Source organism: Schistocerca americana, chromosome 8 (genome assembly GCF_021461395.2).
Source record: "Schistocerca americana isolate TAMUIC-IGC-003095 chromosome 8, iqSchAmer2.1, whole genome shotgun sequence".
In the NCBI taxonomy this organism is placed as follows: domain Eukaryota; kingdom Metazoa; phylum Arthropoda; class Insecta; order Orthoptera; family Acrididae; genus Schistocerca; species Schistocerca americana.
The window spans coordinates 164,478,476-164,493,934 of record NC_060126.1 but is presented as its reverse complement, the minus strand read 5'-3'; the positions used below and the strand labels follow the sequence as shown (position 1 = coordinate 164,493,934).

The window sequence follows — 15,459 nt, the reverse complement described above, 5'->3', positions numbered from 1 at the left end:
ATTCATCAAGAAACCTTCCAGCACCTGATTAAATGTATGCCTGTGAGAGTGGAAGCTGTCATCAAGGCTAAGGATGGGACAACACCATATTGAATTCCAGCATTAACAATAGAAGGCGCCACAAACTTGTAAGTTTCAGTCAGGTGTCTGGATACATTTGATCAGCTGGTTAGCAAAAGATAGTCTGAATATGTTGAGTACTGATGTGTAACAGTATCCTAATACAAGTTCTTGCTGATACACATTAATGATCTTCCACATTCCTTGTCACAATATGGGAATATTGTCTTTGTCCTTTTTGAAGGTGACAGAATTATAGGAGTGGGAAGGTAGCACTAGAACAGTAACTTAAATTACCCATAGGCAAGCATCTAAAACTACCAACAAATGATTGAAGGCAAATGGATTCTTATTAAATATTAGTTAGACTTATCAAAATGTATACACTGACTCTACTTGAATGCCAGAACTAAACACCATTGCTCAATCAAACAATGAAATAGAAGAATTAATTAACACTCAGTCTTTGCAGTCCTTAATGCATGGACTTAATTTGTATCTACTTCTACACTAGGCACACTATTCAAAGATGGGACTGTCTTACTTTACCTATATCAGAAATGCAGTTAGTTATACCTACATGGTGATTACAGATGAATGATCTAGTTTATCCAGTATATTTCCATCTCATGATAAGTAACAGATTTGAGAAACTTAAGGGGACTTGATCGTGAAAATTACCAAAAATTTGAAAAACATTTTCTTGTTCTATAGAAAAGAGCATTTCAAGCTGATTTCAGAAATGTATGGTTTATGGGCTTTATCATTTTCCGTTCATTTTAAAATTGAGGTTGAACATAATATTGCACAGGGGCCATGCCCATCTCTCAGTTTGAAGTGCGACAGAACATGTGATGAATTATTTTGTTCTTCCATTTTTCCATCGTTGGTTACAGATCGTTAGCACAAGTGTATTCTAGAAGGCAATCCTGGAACCAAAGTACAGGCATGTCTAGAAGGCTATGGTTCGAATCTAAACAAAGATCTGAGAATATATGATTGCGGAATTTCATGGGCATGTGATTTTGCAGTTATTGTGTGTTGTTTTTTTGTGTGTGTGTGTGTGTGTCTGTGTGTGTGTGTGTGTGTGTGTGTGTGTGTGTGTTTTCTATGCTACAAATGCCGAGAGTAAAGAAATTTTGTCCCAAACGAAAGTTTCGTGGTAACGTGTTCCAAACACAACCGAATAATACACATCAGTTGCTTCAAAAGTCACCTGCAGAAACTGTGTCTACAGGTAGCGCTTCTGGTCGTAAACTTTCGATTTCTGAATGTAATAAGAACACACCTAGTAGTATAATGAGCAGTAACAGCGATGGACATATTATTGTGAACCTAAATATGCCGTCAAGACTTTTGAAGAGAGCTGTGGAATGTAAGTACTGCAATTGTGAAGATAGTATTGATGTTTCTGAGGACATTTCAGGAAGGAAGAGTCTTTCCAGTCGTGTAAGATGCACAGTAATACTGTGACATCGCCAGTAACTGATAGTCGACATTACAGTGTAAATATTCAGCTTACTTCTGCAATGTGATGTATTGGAATGGGTAGGATTGCTGCCCAGACTTTTTGTGCAGTAATGGATTTGCCTCCACCTCCACTAAGATTTGACAGATACAGTAAATTAATAGTCTTACAAAAGTGAAATAGATTCTTTGACTTAATATTATAGACTAGGAATAAGGAGAACATGAGACGAATTGTTTGGGCAACATAGTTCCACAGAGTGTCAACAGATGAAACGCAACAACATGATTTGTGTCCAAAAAGGGAAGATTCGTGGTGCAAATACTGGTTGAGCAATGCTGCAGGCATACAATATACCGACAAGCATTCCTTACCACTTGCTGTAATGTATACAATTAGGCGTATATGTAGGGATCTGGCAAATAAAAATCTACTTAGGAAATTTATGCATGGTCTCTCTCAGAATGAAAATGAAAACTTCAACAGCTGCATATGGGACAGAATACTCAAAGCTGTATTTGTTGGGCTGACAGTGGTGAAGATTGGTGTAATGGGCGTAATAATAACATTCAATGATGGTGCAATTTCAAGGATCAATGTTATGAAGAAATTTAACATGGGAAGGAATATGGCTTCAGCTCTAACTGCTATTGATAAGCAGCAGGTAACCGAAGCAGAGACCTCTGCAGAAACTACTACCAAGAAGTCAAGGACAAAGAAAAGAATTAAGACAAAGAGTGTGGAGCATAAGGAAACAGAACAACTGGAGTATGCAACTGGACTGTTGTAAACGAGCCTAAGGGTAAGTTATTAAATCTGTAAAACTTCTTTTGCGATGTACCGAAAACTTGAATTTTCCTCTTTCAGGTACACTTTTCTCCTAAATGACTGAAGTTAAAATCACAAAAATTGGTGCAGATATTTAGAATGACCTCCTCTATCTCCCTTGATTACTATTTCATCAAAAATTTATAACATGATGATGATGTCGCTGATATTTGTGCTACATTTTAAATATTTTTGTTGTAGTAAAATAAATTATTTTTCTTTTACACAGATCAGCATCAGGGAGGGAAACCGGAGGCATAAAACACTTACGTGAATGTTGTCTGTACTCGGACTCTTTGTCCAAGCTGTCCAGTCAGTGGTTACAAAGAAAATGGTACCACAGTAAAACAGTGTTCCGCTTTTTATTTATACTGTTGTCAGTACCAAAATATAGTAAATATCTCAGTGATTTTTTGGGAAATGCTTTGACTGATGACCCTAATTGTTCGTAAGAATTTTGAGCCGTCTCCCATATATAGATCAATTGCACTACGAGGGTGAAGATAATGCTAAAAATGCAGCCTGTTCAGGGGCGTGCCCCCTTAAATGATCTAACTATAATTATCATAATATCCAACTATCTTCTAAAATACCGTTGTTGTGATAAGAAGACACCCTTCTTTCGCTACCTCGTAAGAAAGTTTGGTATGTGCATGATTGTTTCACATCTCATGTTCAGGTATTTCACATTGTCAGTACTTCAACTCTCTCAAAAGCAAAATGTGGCAACAAGTTATCTCTATAAAGGCCCCAGATTTTTAACATTAGTACAAATGGATTAGAGGTACATGGATACAAACGTACTCAATAACCTGCCAAACAATGTATCAAATTTATTTTAGATATTATAATGGGAATAAAGGGGTAATTGAGGAAACAAGGAAAAATTTCTATTTTTCAAACCATTTGTTAACACATAAGAGCCACCACATAGGAACTATTAAACCTACTGTATTTGAAATAACCAGGATAATCTTCTGCACACAGCTGGCTTATTGTTAATGATTAATGAAAAGTACCTCAGCTGTATTATAAATTCGTAATAACACATCTGAGGTGGTTTTCGTCAATCATTAATCAGTCATATTAGTAGAAGACCCTAGTATTGCATTACTGGAAGTCACTCCATTATAAAACACTCCAGTAAGCGCACATTTTCGGCAGTTTTTCGCTACCAACACTGATAAGAGAATTAAGATTCGGGAAAAGTTAGCCTGGAAGAGGTGTTCCTTACTGACAGTTACATGTACAATGTAAATTTTTTAGGAGGCTGTTGTATTTGCCACACTAGTGGAAATGTATGCTTTGGGGGTGGTGTAGGTATTTGAAAATGTTCCTTTTTTTATTAGTTTAATTGTCCTCATTCCAAGTGTACGATTAAATCCAAAAATATTTTGAATGGGAATATAATACAGAAAGGTGTAAAAATATTTATAACTAAGAAACTGAGTTATCAAATATTGCTGGTGACTTATTAGAAAGTGTTGTTTTGGCATGATTTGACAATTTTTTGAGATGCCAAATGTAACGTTGTTTAGGAGAAGGTAACAGAAGTTAGGATGGACAACGAGGAGACATTTTATATTTTGAGGAAGAGCTCTTCACTAACCGTTGTTGTAGGAAAAAGGAATCGATTGTTCAGATTTCGTGTCACGATGAGGAATAGCACAGTTTCAAAGGACAGATAGATGTTTTATTCGATTTCGTGGTAAAATAGCAGAGGTAATTAAACCATCTTTGGCAGATTATGTGGAGAATTGATAGGTGTGTGTTCAGGGGTATATGATCGTGTAGGTCAAGCAGATAGAGACTCTTGTAAGGGCAATACGGTGCTTGGTATCAAGTTTGTTGAGACTACAAGTGTTCAGAATGGAGGATGGGTGATAAACGGGTAATTTTATAGATTCCTATAGTACATATGAGTGTGAGAGTAAGTAGATGTGAAAGCAAAGTGTAATATATGGATGTATAGTATAAAGAAGGGAGTGATAGGACACTGGATGGATGGAAGTCTACGTTACATTTGATAGAAAAAGATCTCGAGGACCGTCGTCATATTAAATGAGTGGAGGAAGTAACAAACTGGGTACTTACGTGCTGTTATGTTGCTGTTTCCCTCCCCTTTAACAGGCAGCACCAGAACCTTGCCGTCTGCCTTGTATTGTCCAATCAGCGAGAAGGGCGAATCGGCATGCAGCTTTGCCTTCAAGTTGTAACTGCCTGGCTTCATTCTGTGAACACAGTCATGTTGACCAGAGTTATCAACGTTGTGGCGTTGTAAGCCTATATTTGGCGAATACTCATTTCTCCGAGTAATAACATATGAATGAGTGTTTCATTATTCTATGCTGACCCTCTCTCAGAGCCGGCTCTTCGGCACCTGGAAATAGAGAAACACTATCGAAGGCCGATGTTGGAGAGTACTAGATACACCGAAAGGTGATGACCTACATTATATTTCCCAACCAAACTTTGGAACAGTCCATAGTAACTTCTCAGTTTGCCAAGTATGTAAGCTTACTGTAGTATGGCTGCCCACCTAGTCATCGATGGTTGCCTCTATCAAGAGTTTGGACTGTGTTTACTAGAGAATTGTGCTGAGGCTTCGTTCGGCGAACCAAGACTATTGCCGGATATGTGGCCTACAAAGCGCCAGCTGCTGTATTGCCAAAAATGGTAACTGTCACCACATGTACTGTACGTTTAATTTTAGTTTTCATCACCAGAAGTATTTCTGTGTTATTGAAAGTACACTTTCCACATTTGTGTGCCTTGTCGGCTAGGTAAGAATCAGTTGCGCTGCAACTATAACAGAATCAACAGATATGGATTTAATCATAATTCAGTCAGCATTCTGTTTGATACTTGTAAATCATGAGTAATTAAGATTTACGAGTGGAGATATTTTCGTAGATATACCGTGGCGCAAATTCGACAGACTGCCACATAACGAAACGGTGACGGATAGCCTCATTAGAATGAACTACAGGGTGTATACGTGGCCAAGAAAAAAAATTCCCGGATTTTTTCCAGATTTCCCGGTTAAAATTACTCTTTCTCCCGGGTGAAAATACAGTTTTTCCCTGTTAAGTGACAGTATACTTATCCTCGGAACTGTAAAACTTATCAATCCTTCGATTGTTTATTGTTTCATACACCGTCGTATAACTTGCGGACCTTTAGAAAACCAAACTCAGTAAAAAAACACGTTTTGTAAAGATCTTTGATGTGCAGCAACATGTACACTGCATATTTTCGTGTTACGAAAGAGTAAATTTAAATTCCACCAAACACCGCATGTTACTTTCCGAAGCATTGAAATCAAGATTGCAATGCGTTTTTGTAGCCAGTCAAAGCTCGTCACATGATATCGCCAGCCGATGACAGCAGATCTTTTAGCATAGGATACGTGATGTAGTCATCCAATAACAATATTACTGTCAAGTAGAGCGTACACACAAATAGGAAAAGTTAATGGTTTAAATTAACATACACAGCGTTACTACAAGAAAAACAAAGCTTTCACATACAATATTGGCCTCGACGATTAATAAGCTGCAAGAGAAGCTAAGCTTTCACATATAATGTTGATTTTTTCTGTTTTTTGCTCGTGTTACACTTTAAGGTACATCACACAAATATGCCAGTAAAATTTTTAATAAAGACATAAATGTCTGATCTTCTGAGGTCAAAATTTTTCTAAATGTGCGTCTTCAAAGGCCAAAATTTTAAATGAGAGTCTAACGCTCTTTGATATAAAAAATTCATCGCACATTCTCGCACATAATTCATCTTGCATAAAAGAATATTTACTTTGAAAGTAACGCTTTTCAAACTACCATTCGCAATATTTTCCCGTGACCTGTTAGAAATATGTTCGTTTTAGTAGTTTCCAGAGAGCGCCAGAAACAGGCGTCACCGCGCTTGTGCAGTTGCGATGACGCAGGAAGCCCCTATGTTCGTAGGTGTAAAACATTAAAAGATCTTACACTATGTCATAAAAGAAACAAGACATCAGAGGATACTCCAAGAAGATCGTAATTTCGTGAACCATACTAAAATGCGTAATTCGGCTTAAAGTACACATTCGTATGTCCAGATTCGGAAGTAAATTTTCTTGAGTACCGGTACTGTATTATCTCATGTTTGGTTCTTTATTATGGCATAATGTCATAGTTCTAGAAGATGAAAACATGCCCTTTTGAAATGCAGCGAACAGTTGAAACTAGCCCATAGTATGAAATCAAACACTCGTTACTAATAAATTGACTGCCCCTGCGGAAAAGATTAATAAAAGCCAAATTTCTTTAGCAATTGAAGTATAAAATTTTATTTTGTGTTGTAGCATTAACAAGACAAGTGCCAAGGGAAAACAAGTACGAGCGACCTAGGCAGTCGGTCATTAAAAATTCTGCTCCACGTGCCTGCACTGCGAATTGCGTAACGTTAGCATTATATCAGACTATTTGAATTGTGGATGAAGGAAATGAATTGTTTTAACTCCCCAGACCGGCCACACGCCTTATGAAATATCAATTCCCACGACATGCACAACCATAGTAGAGTTACCTAGTTTCAAATAGACATACACCCACTTTCCTATGAACAAAATAAAAATTAAAAAGTATTTTGGCATTAGCAGCAAGGACTATTGATCAACACAAAAGCGACATGTCTTATTACTTACTGCTTCACTGCTTCGTGATAATCGTGTAAAAGGTCTTCGAGCCCTGAAATAAAAAGTTATAGACAGTTTCAGGTTCATAAGCCACGATTACTGCAAGCTGTAGTTTCAGTACGCTGCGTGCTCTGGAGATATGTGCGTTGTCTGCTTTTGACTGTTTACCTGTCAGTTTTCGTCCCTTTAACCGTGGTTCTTACTCGGGAAACTATTAAGTAAAAAATATTTTTTGCCACAAATAGTCTATTTACACATTTTGATAATGAAATGGTTTTCATTTCACTGTTGCCCATAGTTTTGTGATACTTTGGAATTAAGTAAAACATAGCTAATATTTTTGTAAGTCAGCATTAAGGACTGTAGTCGTTTATCAGGCTACGTTTGGTGCATTTTAGATTATAGATCGCTGTGTACCAAATGTAGCTTACATACAGAAATTGTTTATAACGCTGGAAGGAGTGCCCTACCTCTTTCAATTCTCGAGTAAATACGTGAAATTCCTCGAATCTAACAATTGCGCCAGGCCCTCCTTGCCTTACATAGCCGTAGCCGACGCAGCGTTATGTTCTGCCTGTTTACATATCTCTGTATTTGATTACACACGCCTATATGAGTTCGTTTGGCATTTCCTGGTGTGTATGTATACATGTATACATACGGCTACATGCTGGCCTTTTGCAGGCTACAATTCGACTGATAGCGAAAGGACTTTTAGGGGCAAACAATTTTTTTTCTATGTTTCATGTCTATCAGGCTCTGTCAGACATTTGGGTAAATGGATTATTATTAAAGGTCTCTAGTAATGAAGCCAGATCAGACTGCGGGTACACTGCTGTTAGTGATGGACCATTTTTTGTTGCCTATTTGCTGCAGACTCGTACTTGTAGGCTGACTGCATTGAATACATGATGAAATACACTGAATCGCCAAAGAAACTGCTATAGGTATGTATATTCAAATACATTGATATCCAAGCAGGCATGATGCGGCGCTGCGGTCGGCGACGATTATATAAGCAAACAAGTGTTTGGTGCAGTTGTTAGAACGGTTGCTGCTGCTTCAGTGGCAGGTTATGATGATTTAAGTGAGTTTGAACGTGGTGTTATAATACTCGCGAGCAATGGGACACAGCGTCTCCGAGCTACCAATGAAGTGGGAATTTTACAGTACGACCATTTCGCGAATGTACCGTGAATATCAGGAATCCCGGTAAAACATCATATCTCCGTCATCACCACAGTCGGAAAATTATTATACAACAAAGTGACTACAGACGGCTGAAGTGAATCGTTCAACGTGACAAAAATGCAATCCTTCTGCAAATTGCTGCAGATTTCAGTGCTGGGCCATCAACAAGTGTCAGCGTGCGAAACATTCAACGATACATCTTCGATATAGGCTTTCGGAGCCGAACGCCTACTCGTGTACACTTGATGACTGCACGACAAAGCTTTACGCCTCATCTTGGTCCGTCAACACAGACGGTGGACCGTTGACGACGGGAAACATATTGCCTGGTCGGACGAGTCTCGTTTCAAATTGCATCGTGCGGATGGCCGTGTACGGGTATGGTGACAACTTCATGAATTCATGGACCCTGCATGTCAGCAGAGGATTGTTCAAGCTGGTGGAGGCTCTGTAATGGTGTGGGGCGTGTGCAGTTGGAGTGATGTGGGACCCATGATACGTGAAGATACGACTCTGATATCTGACCCGTACACAAGCATTCTCTCTGATCGCCTGCATCCATTCATCTCCATCCTCCATTCCGACGGAATTGGGCGATTGCAGCAGGACAATGCGACAACGCATATGGCCAGAGTGGCTTAAGGAACACTCTCTTGAGTTTAAACATTTCCGCTGGCCACCAAACTAACCAAACATGAACATTATTTAATATATCTGGGATGCCTTGCAACATACTGCTCAGAAGAGATCTCTACCCTCGTACTCCTAAGGATTTATGGAGAGCCCTGCAGAATTCATGGTGTCAGTTCCCTCCGCTCAGAGATCAGTCGAATCCACGCCACATCGTGTTGTGGCACTTCTGCGTGCTCGTGGGCGCCCAACACGATATTATGAACGTTTACCAGTTTCACTGGCTCTTCAGTGAAATTAAAGAATGTTTTTAAAGGAAACCTAAGAATTTATTTTGAATGACTTTCATTAGCTAAGAGGTACCTTCATGTCGCCTATTCTTCAACTAGTAGGGGCATCAGCAGTTCATAGGAACAAGAATTCGAAGCGACATAATTTAGATCTTCCTTCTTACGACCGGGAGAGCGGCTCTCTGACCACACGCCCCTCCTATCCGCATCCTCCTCCGAGGATGACAGGGCGGTCGGATGGTCCCGGTACGCCCCTCGCGGCCTGAAGACGGAGTGAGTGCTAAAAGATTAATCTCTGCTACTTTCGAGTTTGTTATGTTATGTTATGGAGATGGCATTGTCTATAAATTGATCTACATTTTATACTTTCATCCACTAATAGCTTACGCCGTTAAAATGAGAGTTAACTCACTATAAACGAAAACAAATGGTTCAAATGGCTCTAAGCACTATGGGACTTAACATCTTAGGTCATCAGTCCCCTAGAACTTGTTGTTGTGGTCTTCAGTCCTGAGACTGGTTTGATGCAGCTCTCCATGCTACTCTATCCTGTGCAAGCCTCTTCATCTCCCAATACCTACTGCAACCTACATCCTTCTGAATCTGCTTAGTGTATTCATCTCTTGGTCTCCCTCTACGATTTTTACCCTCCACGCTGCCCTCCAATACTAAATTGGTGATCCCTTGATGCCTCAGAACATGTCCTACCAACCGATCCCTTCTTCTGGTCAAGTTGTGCCACAAACTTCTCTTCTCCCCAATCCTATTCAATACTTTCTCATTAGTTATGTGATCTACCCATCTAATCTTCAGCATTCTTCTGTAGCACCACATTTAGAAAGCTCCTATTCTCTTCTTGTCCAAACTAATTATCGTCCATGTTTCACTTCCATACATGGCTACACTCCATACACATACTTTCAGAAACGACTTCCTGACACTTAAATCTATACTCGATGTTAACAAATCTCTCTTCTTCAGAAACGCTTTCCTTGCCATTGCCAGTCTACATTTTATATCCTCTCTACTTCGACCATCATCAGTTATTTTGCTCCCCAAATAGCAAAACTCCTTTACTACTTGAAGTGTCTCATTTCCTAATCTAATTCCCTCAGCATCACCCGACTTAATTAGACTACATTCCATTATCCTTGTTTTGCTTTTGTTGATGTTCATCTTATATCATCGGTTCAAGACACTGCCCATTCCATTCAACTGCTCTTCCAAGTCCTTTGCTGTCTCTGGCAGAATTACAATGTCATCGGCAAACCTCAGAGTTTTTATTTCTTCTCCATGAATTTTAATACCTACTCCGAATTTTTCTTTTGTTTCCTTTACTGCTTGCTCAATATACAGATTGAACAACATCGGGAAGAGGCTACAACCCTGTCTTACTCCCTTCACAACCACTGCTTCCCTTTCATGTCCCTCGACTCTTATAACTGCCATCTGGTTTCTGTACAAATTGTAAATAGCCTTTCGCTCCCTGTATTTTACCCCTGCCACCTTTAGAATTTGAAAGAGAGTATTCCAGTCAACATTGTTAAAAGCTTTCTGTAAGTCTACAAATGCTAGAAACGTAGGTTTGCCTTTCCTTAATCTTTCTTCTAAGATAAGTCGTAAGGTCGGTATTGCCTCACGTGTTCCAGTGTTTCTACGGAATCCAAACTGATCTTCCCCGAGGTTGGCTTCTACTAGTTTTTCCATTCGTCTGTAAAGAATTCGTGTTAGTATTTTGCAGCTGTGACTTATTAAACTGATAGTTCGGTAATTTTCACATCTGTCAACACCTGCTTTCTTTGGGATTGGAATTATTATATTCTTCTTGAAGTCTGAGGGTATTTCGCCTGTTTCATACATCTTGCTCACCAGATGGTAGAGTTTTGTCAGGACTGGCTCTAGCAAGGCCGTCAGTAGTTCCAATGGAATGTTGTCTACTCCGGGGGCCTTGTTTCGACTCAGGTCTTTCAGTGCTCTGTCAAACTCTTCATGCAGTAATATATCTCCCATTTCATCTTCACCTACATCCTCTTCCATTTCCATAATATTGTCCTCAAGTACATCGCCCTTGTATAGATCCTCTATATACTCCTTCCACCTTTCTGCTTTCCCTTCTTTGCTTAGAACTGGGTTTCCATCTGAGCTATTGATATTCATCCAAGTCGTTCTCTTATCTGCAAAGGTCTCTTTAATTTTCCTGTAGGCAGTATCTATCTTACCCCTAGTGAGATAGGCCTCTACATCCTTACATTTGTCCTCTAGCCATCCCTGCTTAGCCATTTTGCACATCCTGTCGATCTCATTTTTGAGACGTTTGTATTCCTTTTTGCCTGCTTCATTTACTGCATTTTTATATTTTCTCCTTTCATCAAATTAATTCAATATTTCTTCTGTTACCCAAGGATTTCTACTAGCCCTCGTCTTTTTACCTACTTGATCCTCTGCTGCCTTCACTACTTCATCCCTCAAAGCTACCCATTCTTCTTCTACTGTATTTCTTTCCCCCATTCCTGTCAATTGTTCTCTTACGCTCTCCCTGAAACTCTGTACAACCTCTGGTTGTTTCAGTTTATCCAGGTCCCATCTCCTTAAATTCCCACCTTTTTGCAGTTTCTTCAGTTTTAATCTACAGGTCATAACCAATAGATTGCGGTCAGAGTCCACATCTGCCGCTGGAAATGTCTTACAATTTAAAACCTGGTTCCTAAATCTCTGTCTTACCATTATATAATCTATCTGATACCTTTTAGTATCTCCAGGGTTCTTCCATGTATACAACCTTCTTTCATGATTCTTAATCCAAGTGTTAGCTATGATTATGCTGTGCTCTGTGCAAAATTCTACCAGGCGGCTTCCTCTTTCATTTCTTAGCCCCAATCCATATTCACCTATTATGTTTCCTTCTCTCCCTTTTCCTAAACTCGAATTCCAGTCACCCATGACTATTAAAGTTTCGTCTCCCTTCACAATCTGAAAAATTTCTTTTATTTCATCATACATTTCTTCAATTTCTTCGTCATCTGCAGAGCTAGTTGGAATATAAACTTGTACTACTGTAGTAGTGGGCTTCGTATCTATCTTGGCCACAATAATGCGTTCACTATGCTGTTTGTAGTAGCTTACCCGCATTCCTATTTTCCTATTCATTATTAAACCTACTCCTGCATTACCCCTATTTGATTTTGTGTTTATAACCCTGTAGTCACCCGACCAGAAGTCTTGTTCCTCCTGCCACCGAACTTCACTAATTCCCACTATATCTAACCTATCCATTTCCCTTTTTAAATTTTCTAACCTACCTGCCCAATTAAGGGATCTGACATCTCACGCTCCGATCCGTAGAACGCCACTTTTCTTTCTCCTGATAATGACATCCTCTTGAGTAGTCCCCGCCCGGAGATCCGAATGGGGACTATTTTACCTCCGGAATATTTTACCCAAGAGGACGCCATCATCATTTAATCATACAGTAAAGCTGCATGCCCTCGGGAAAAATTACGGCTGTAGTTTCCCCTTGCTTTCAGTCGTTCGCAGTACCAGCACAGCAAGGCCGTTTTGGTTATTGTTACAAGGCCAGATCAGTCAATCATCCAGACTCTTGCCCTTGCAACTACTGAAACTAGAACTTAGAACTACTTAAACCTAGCTAACCTAAGGAATCACACACATCCATGCCCGAGGCAGGATTCGAACCTACGATCGTAGCAGTCCCGCGGTTCCGGACTGCAGCGCCTAGAACCGCACGGCTACCGCGGCCGGCTCAAACGAAAACAAAAACCTTTTTTGTTGCATAGAGGAGTGTCGGTCGAATATGTGGCTTCCGCCTCAGGAGCTATTGGAGGCATCTCTTTGAACAGATTTATGGTACATTTACCCCATTATGTAGATTGTTCCCGAGAATAGATGTAATAGATAACGAAATTAGTAGGAAACAGGAAATGAAATCACATCTCCTTGCCGACTCCTATTCCACACAAGAATTTCTGAATATATAAAGAGTATGGTGTACGCCAGTGCGTGTTGTGTTGTGTGTGTGTGTGTGTGTGTGTGTGTGTGTGTGTGTTTTCAAGGAAATGAAAGGCATTGAGCTTTAAATCGCTGTAAATAGGGAAAAAAATTAGAATCAATGTATATGACCAGAAAACCGCCATATTAGGAAATGTCCTACGACAGTTAGACGTGGTAAATAAGGCGCAGAGAACATCCAAATAACGAACTGATTATTTAACAGTGGGGTAGGTGATGTGTCTTTTATCTGGAGCGAGCTGAGTACAGACTAAAGCTTATTCGTGACTGACTAATTCCTCGTCGCACGAGAGTGTCCCCTGTCTTAAATCGCTAATCGCTTGAAAGTCAGCTTGCCCTTTTCTCGCACGACATCCACTAAAGCATTCATGAAACCCGACAGACCGATTCCACATTCCCAGAATTCCGGTAAGCGTTTGACACGGTGGCCCACTATAGATTGTTACCGTAGATCTGACCATATGAAACAGGTTGCCCGTTGTAAGAGTGGCTCGAAGAGTTCTTAAGCAATAGAAGCCATTGCCTGATCCTAAACGACGAGTGTTCATCAAAGACCAGTCATGAGTTCCGCAGGGAAGTGCGATGGGATAGCTTTTATTCTCTGTATACGTATACGATGTGACGGATTGGGTCAGCCGTAGTCTGCGACTTTTTAGTAATGGAGCTGCAGTGTACGAGAAATTGTTGTCAATGAGTATCTGTAGGGGGATCCAGGGTAACTTTGGTGTGATGAAGCACAGCTTTCACTAAATGCATGAAAATGTAAGTTGATATAGATGAATAGGAAAACAATATTGTAATATTCGAATAGAGAACTGGTGATGTAATTGCATACAATCACTTCGATCAAATATCTGAGTGTAGCGTTGAAAAGAGCTATAAGTAGGGATGAGTAGGTAAGATCGGCAGTAGGGAAGGCGAATGGTGGACTTCGGTTTCCTGGGAGAATTCTAGGAAAAGTGCAGCTCATCTATGAAAGGAACTATGTGTAGAAAACTAGTGTGGCCAATGGCTTGGACCCATACCAGGTCAGATTACAGAAATACATCGAAGCAATTCAGAGCCGTACTGATAAATGTGTTACCCGTTGGTTTGATATATTGATTCGAAATATTTCTTGGACTGGAAAGAAAGCCCATGTACGAAAGACAATATTCTTTTCGCGAAATAGTACTGACAAAATTTAGGGAACTGGCACTTTTGGCAGACCACAGAGGGATTCTATGAACGATAAGACACATTTCAAATGAGTACCGTGAAGAACAGGTAAGATAGATTATGGTTCGTCGGAGATATATAGACAGTCGTTTACTCCTCACTCTTAGTGGTACGAGATACTCTCCGCCATGTACCGTATGGTGGATGCGGAGTATGTATGTAGATGTATAAAAGCACGTACGGTCTTCATGATGAACGTCGTGTGTGTGATTGACAAGCCGACAAATCTGTGAAATTCACCCGGTGTCCACCTTTCTCGCTTCGTATTGTTTCATGTGTATATTATCTTTGCTTGCCTTTTCACTGTTTATTGAAGTCTTCTGAAATTACACAAAGTCCAGAAAATTACGAATTTCTAAAATGTGAAAACACTTTCCGAACTACAAGTTGGTTGAGTAACTAGGAACAAATATTCTATTAATATTCAAAAGTGTAGCAATTGAGAAAATCTTATCAGTACTTTAATATCCAAACTATTTATTACATTATTACTTTACTACAAGCCAATAATCAATAAGTGAAATTAAATTAAGCAGAAGTATTATTAAAAACAGCTACAAGTTAAGTATACTTTAAAACTGAAGATATTGGAAACTAATACAAATTTCCGTTCTCAGGTCAGACAAAACTGGTAAGACAATGTCAGATGTTACGTGGTAATGAATCCCCTTAAGTTTCAAGATACAAAAGGTGGCTTAACTATCCATACGTTATATAGGTAATCCTAGAAATGTTGCGACAAGCTTCGATGGGCTGTAGAGGGTGTCCTGAGGAACAAATCGAGGACAGGAACCCGTGTCTGGCAACGTCACCCAACGACGCTGCAGAGCGTCGAAGCTATAAGCGCCGATGTTTGCCATTAGGCCACCCACTCGGCAGCAAACGTAACTTTGTATGCTGAAGGACCGTAGGCGTAACATCTCATAATGTTGTTTGTTATTCAGTGATCGCGACTGACTGCCACGGTCGCCAATGGAAAAGGTGCACCTTGCTGCTGCGTACAAAGGCCTGATGTCCATGAATGCAAAGTTCCGTTGCCTTGGTGGATGACGGTTCCGCACACGGATTTC

The 15,459-nt window shown here is 39.8% G+C and overlaps 1 protein-coding gene across 1 annotated transcript in view; it reads right to left on the bottom strand.

Annotated features, from left to right (window-relative positions):
* LOC124545088 (protein takeout-like) overlaps nt 1-15,459 on the bottom strand; it is an 81,761-nt gene that overhangs the window by 19,307 nt on the left and 46,995 nt on the right. Inside the window, exon 4 of the mRNA XM_047123898.1 lies at nt 4,451-4,587. Coding sequence (XP_046979854.1) covers nt 4,451-4,587 — 137 coding nt within the window. The remainder of the gene's footprint in view (nt 1-4,450; nt 4,588-15,459) is intronic.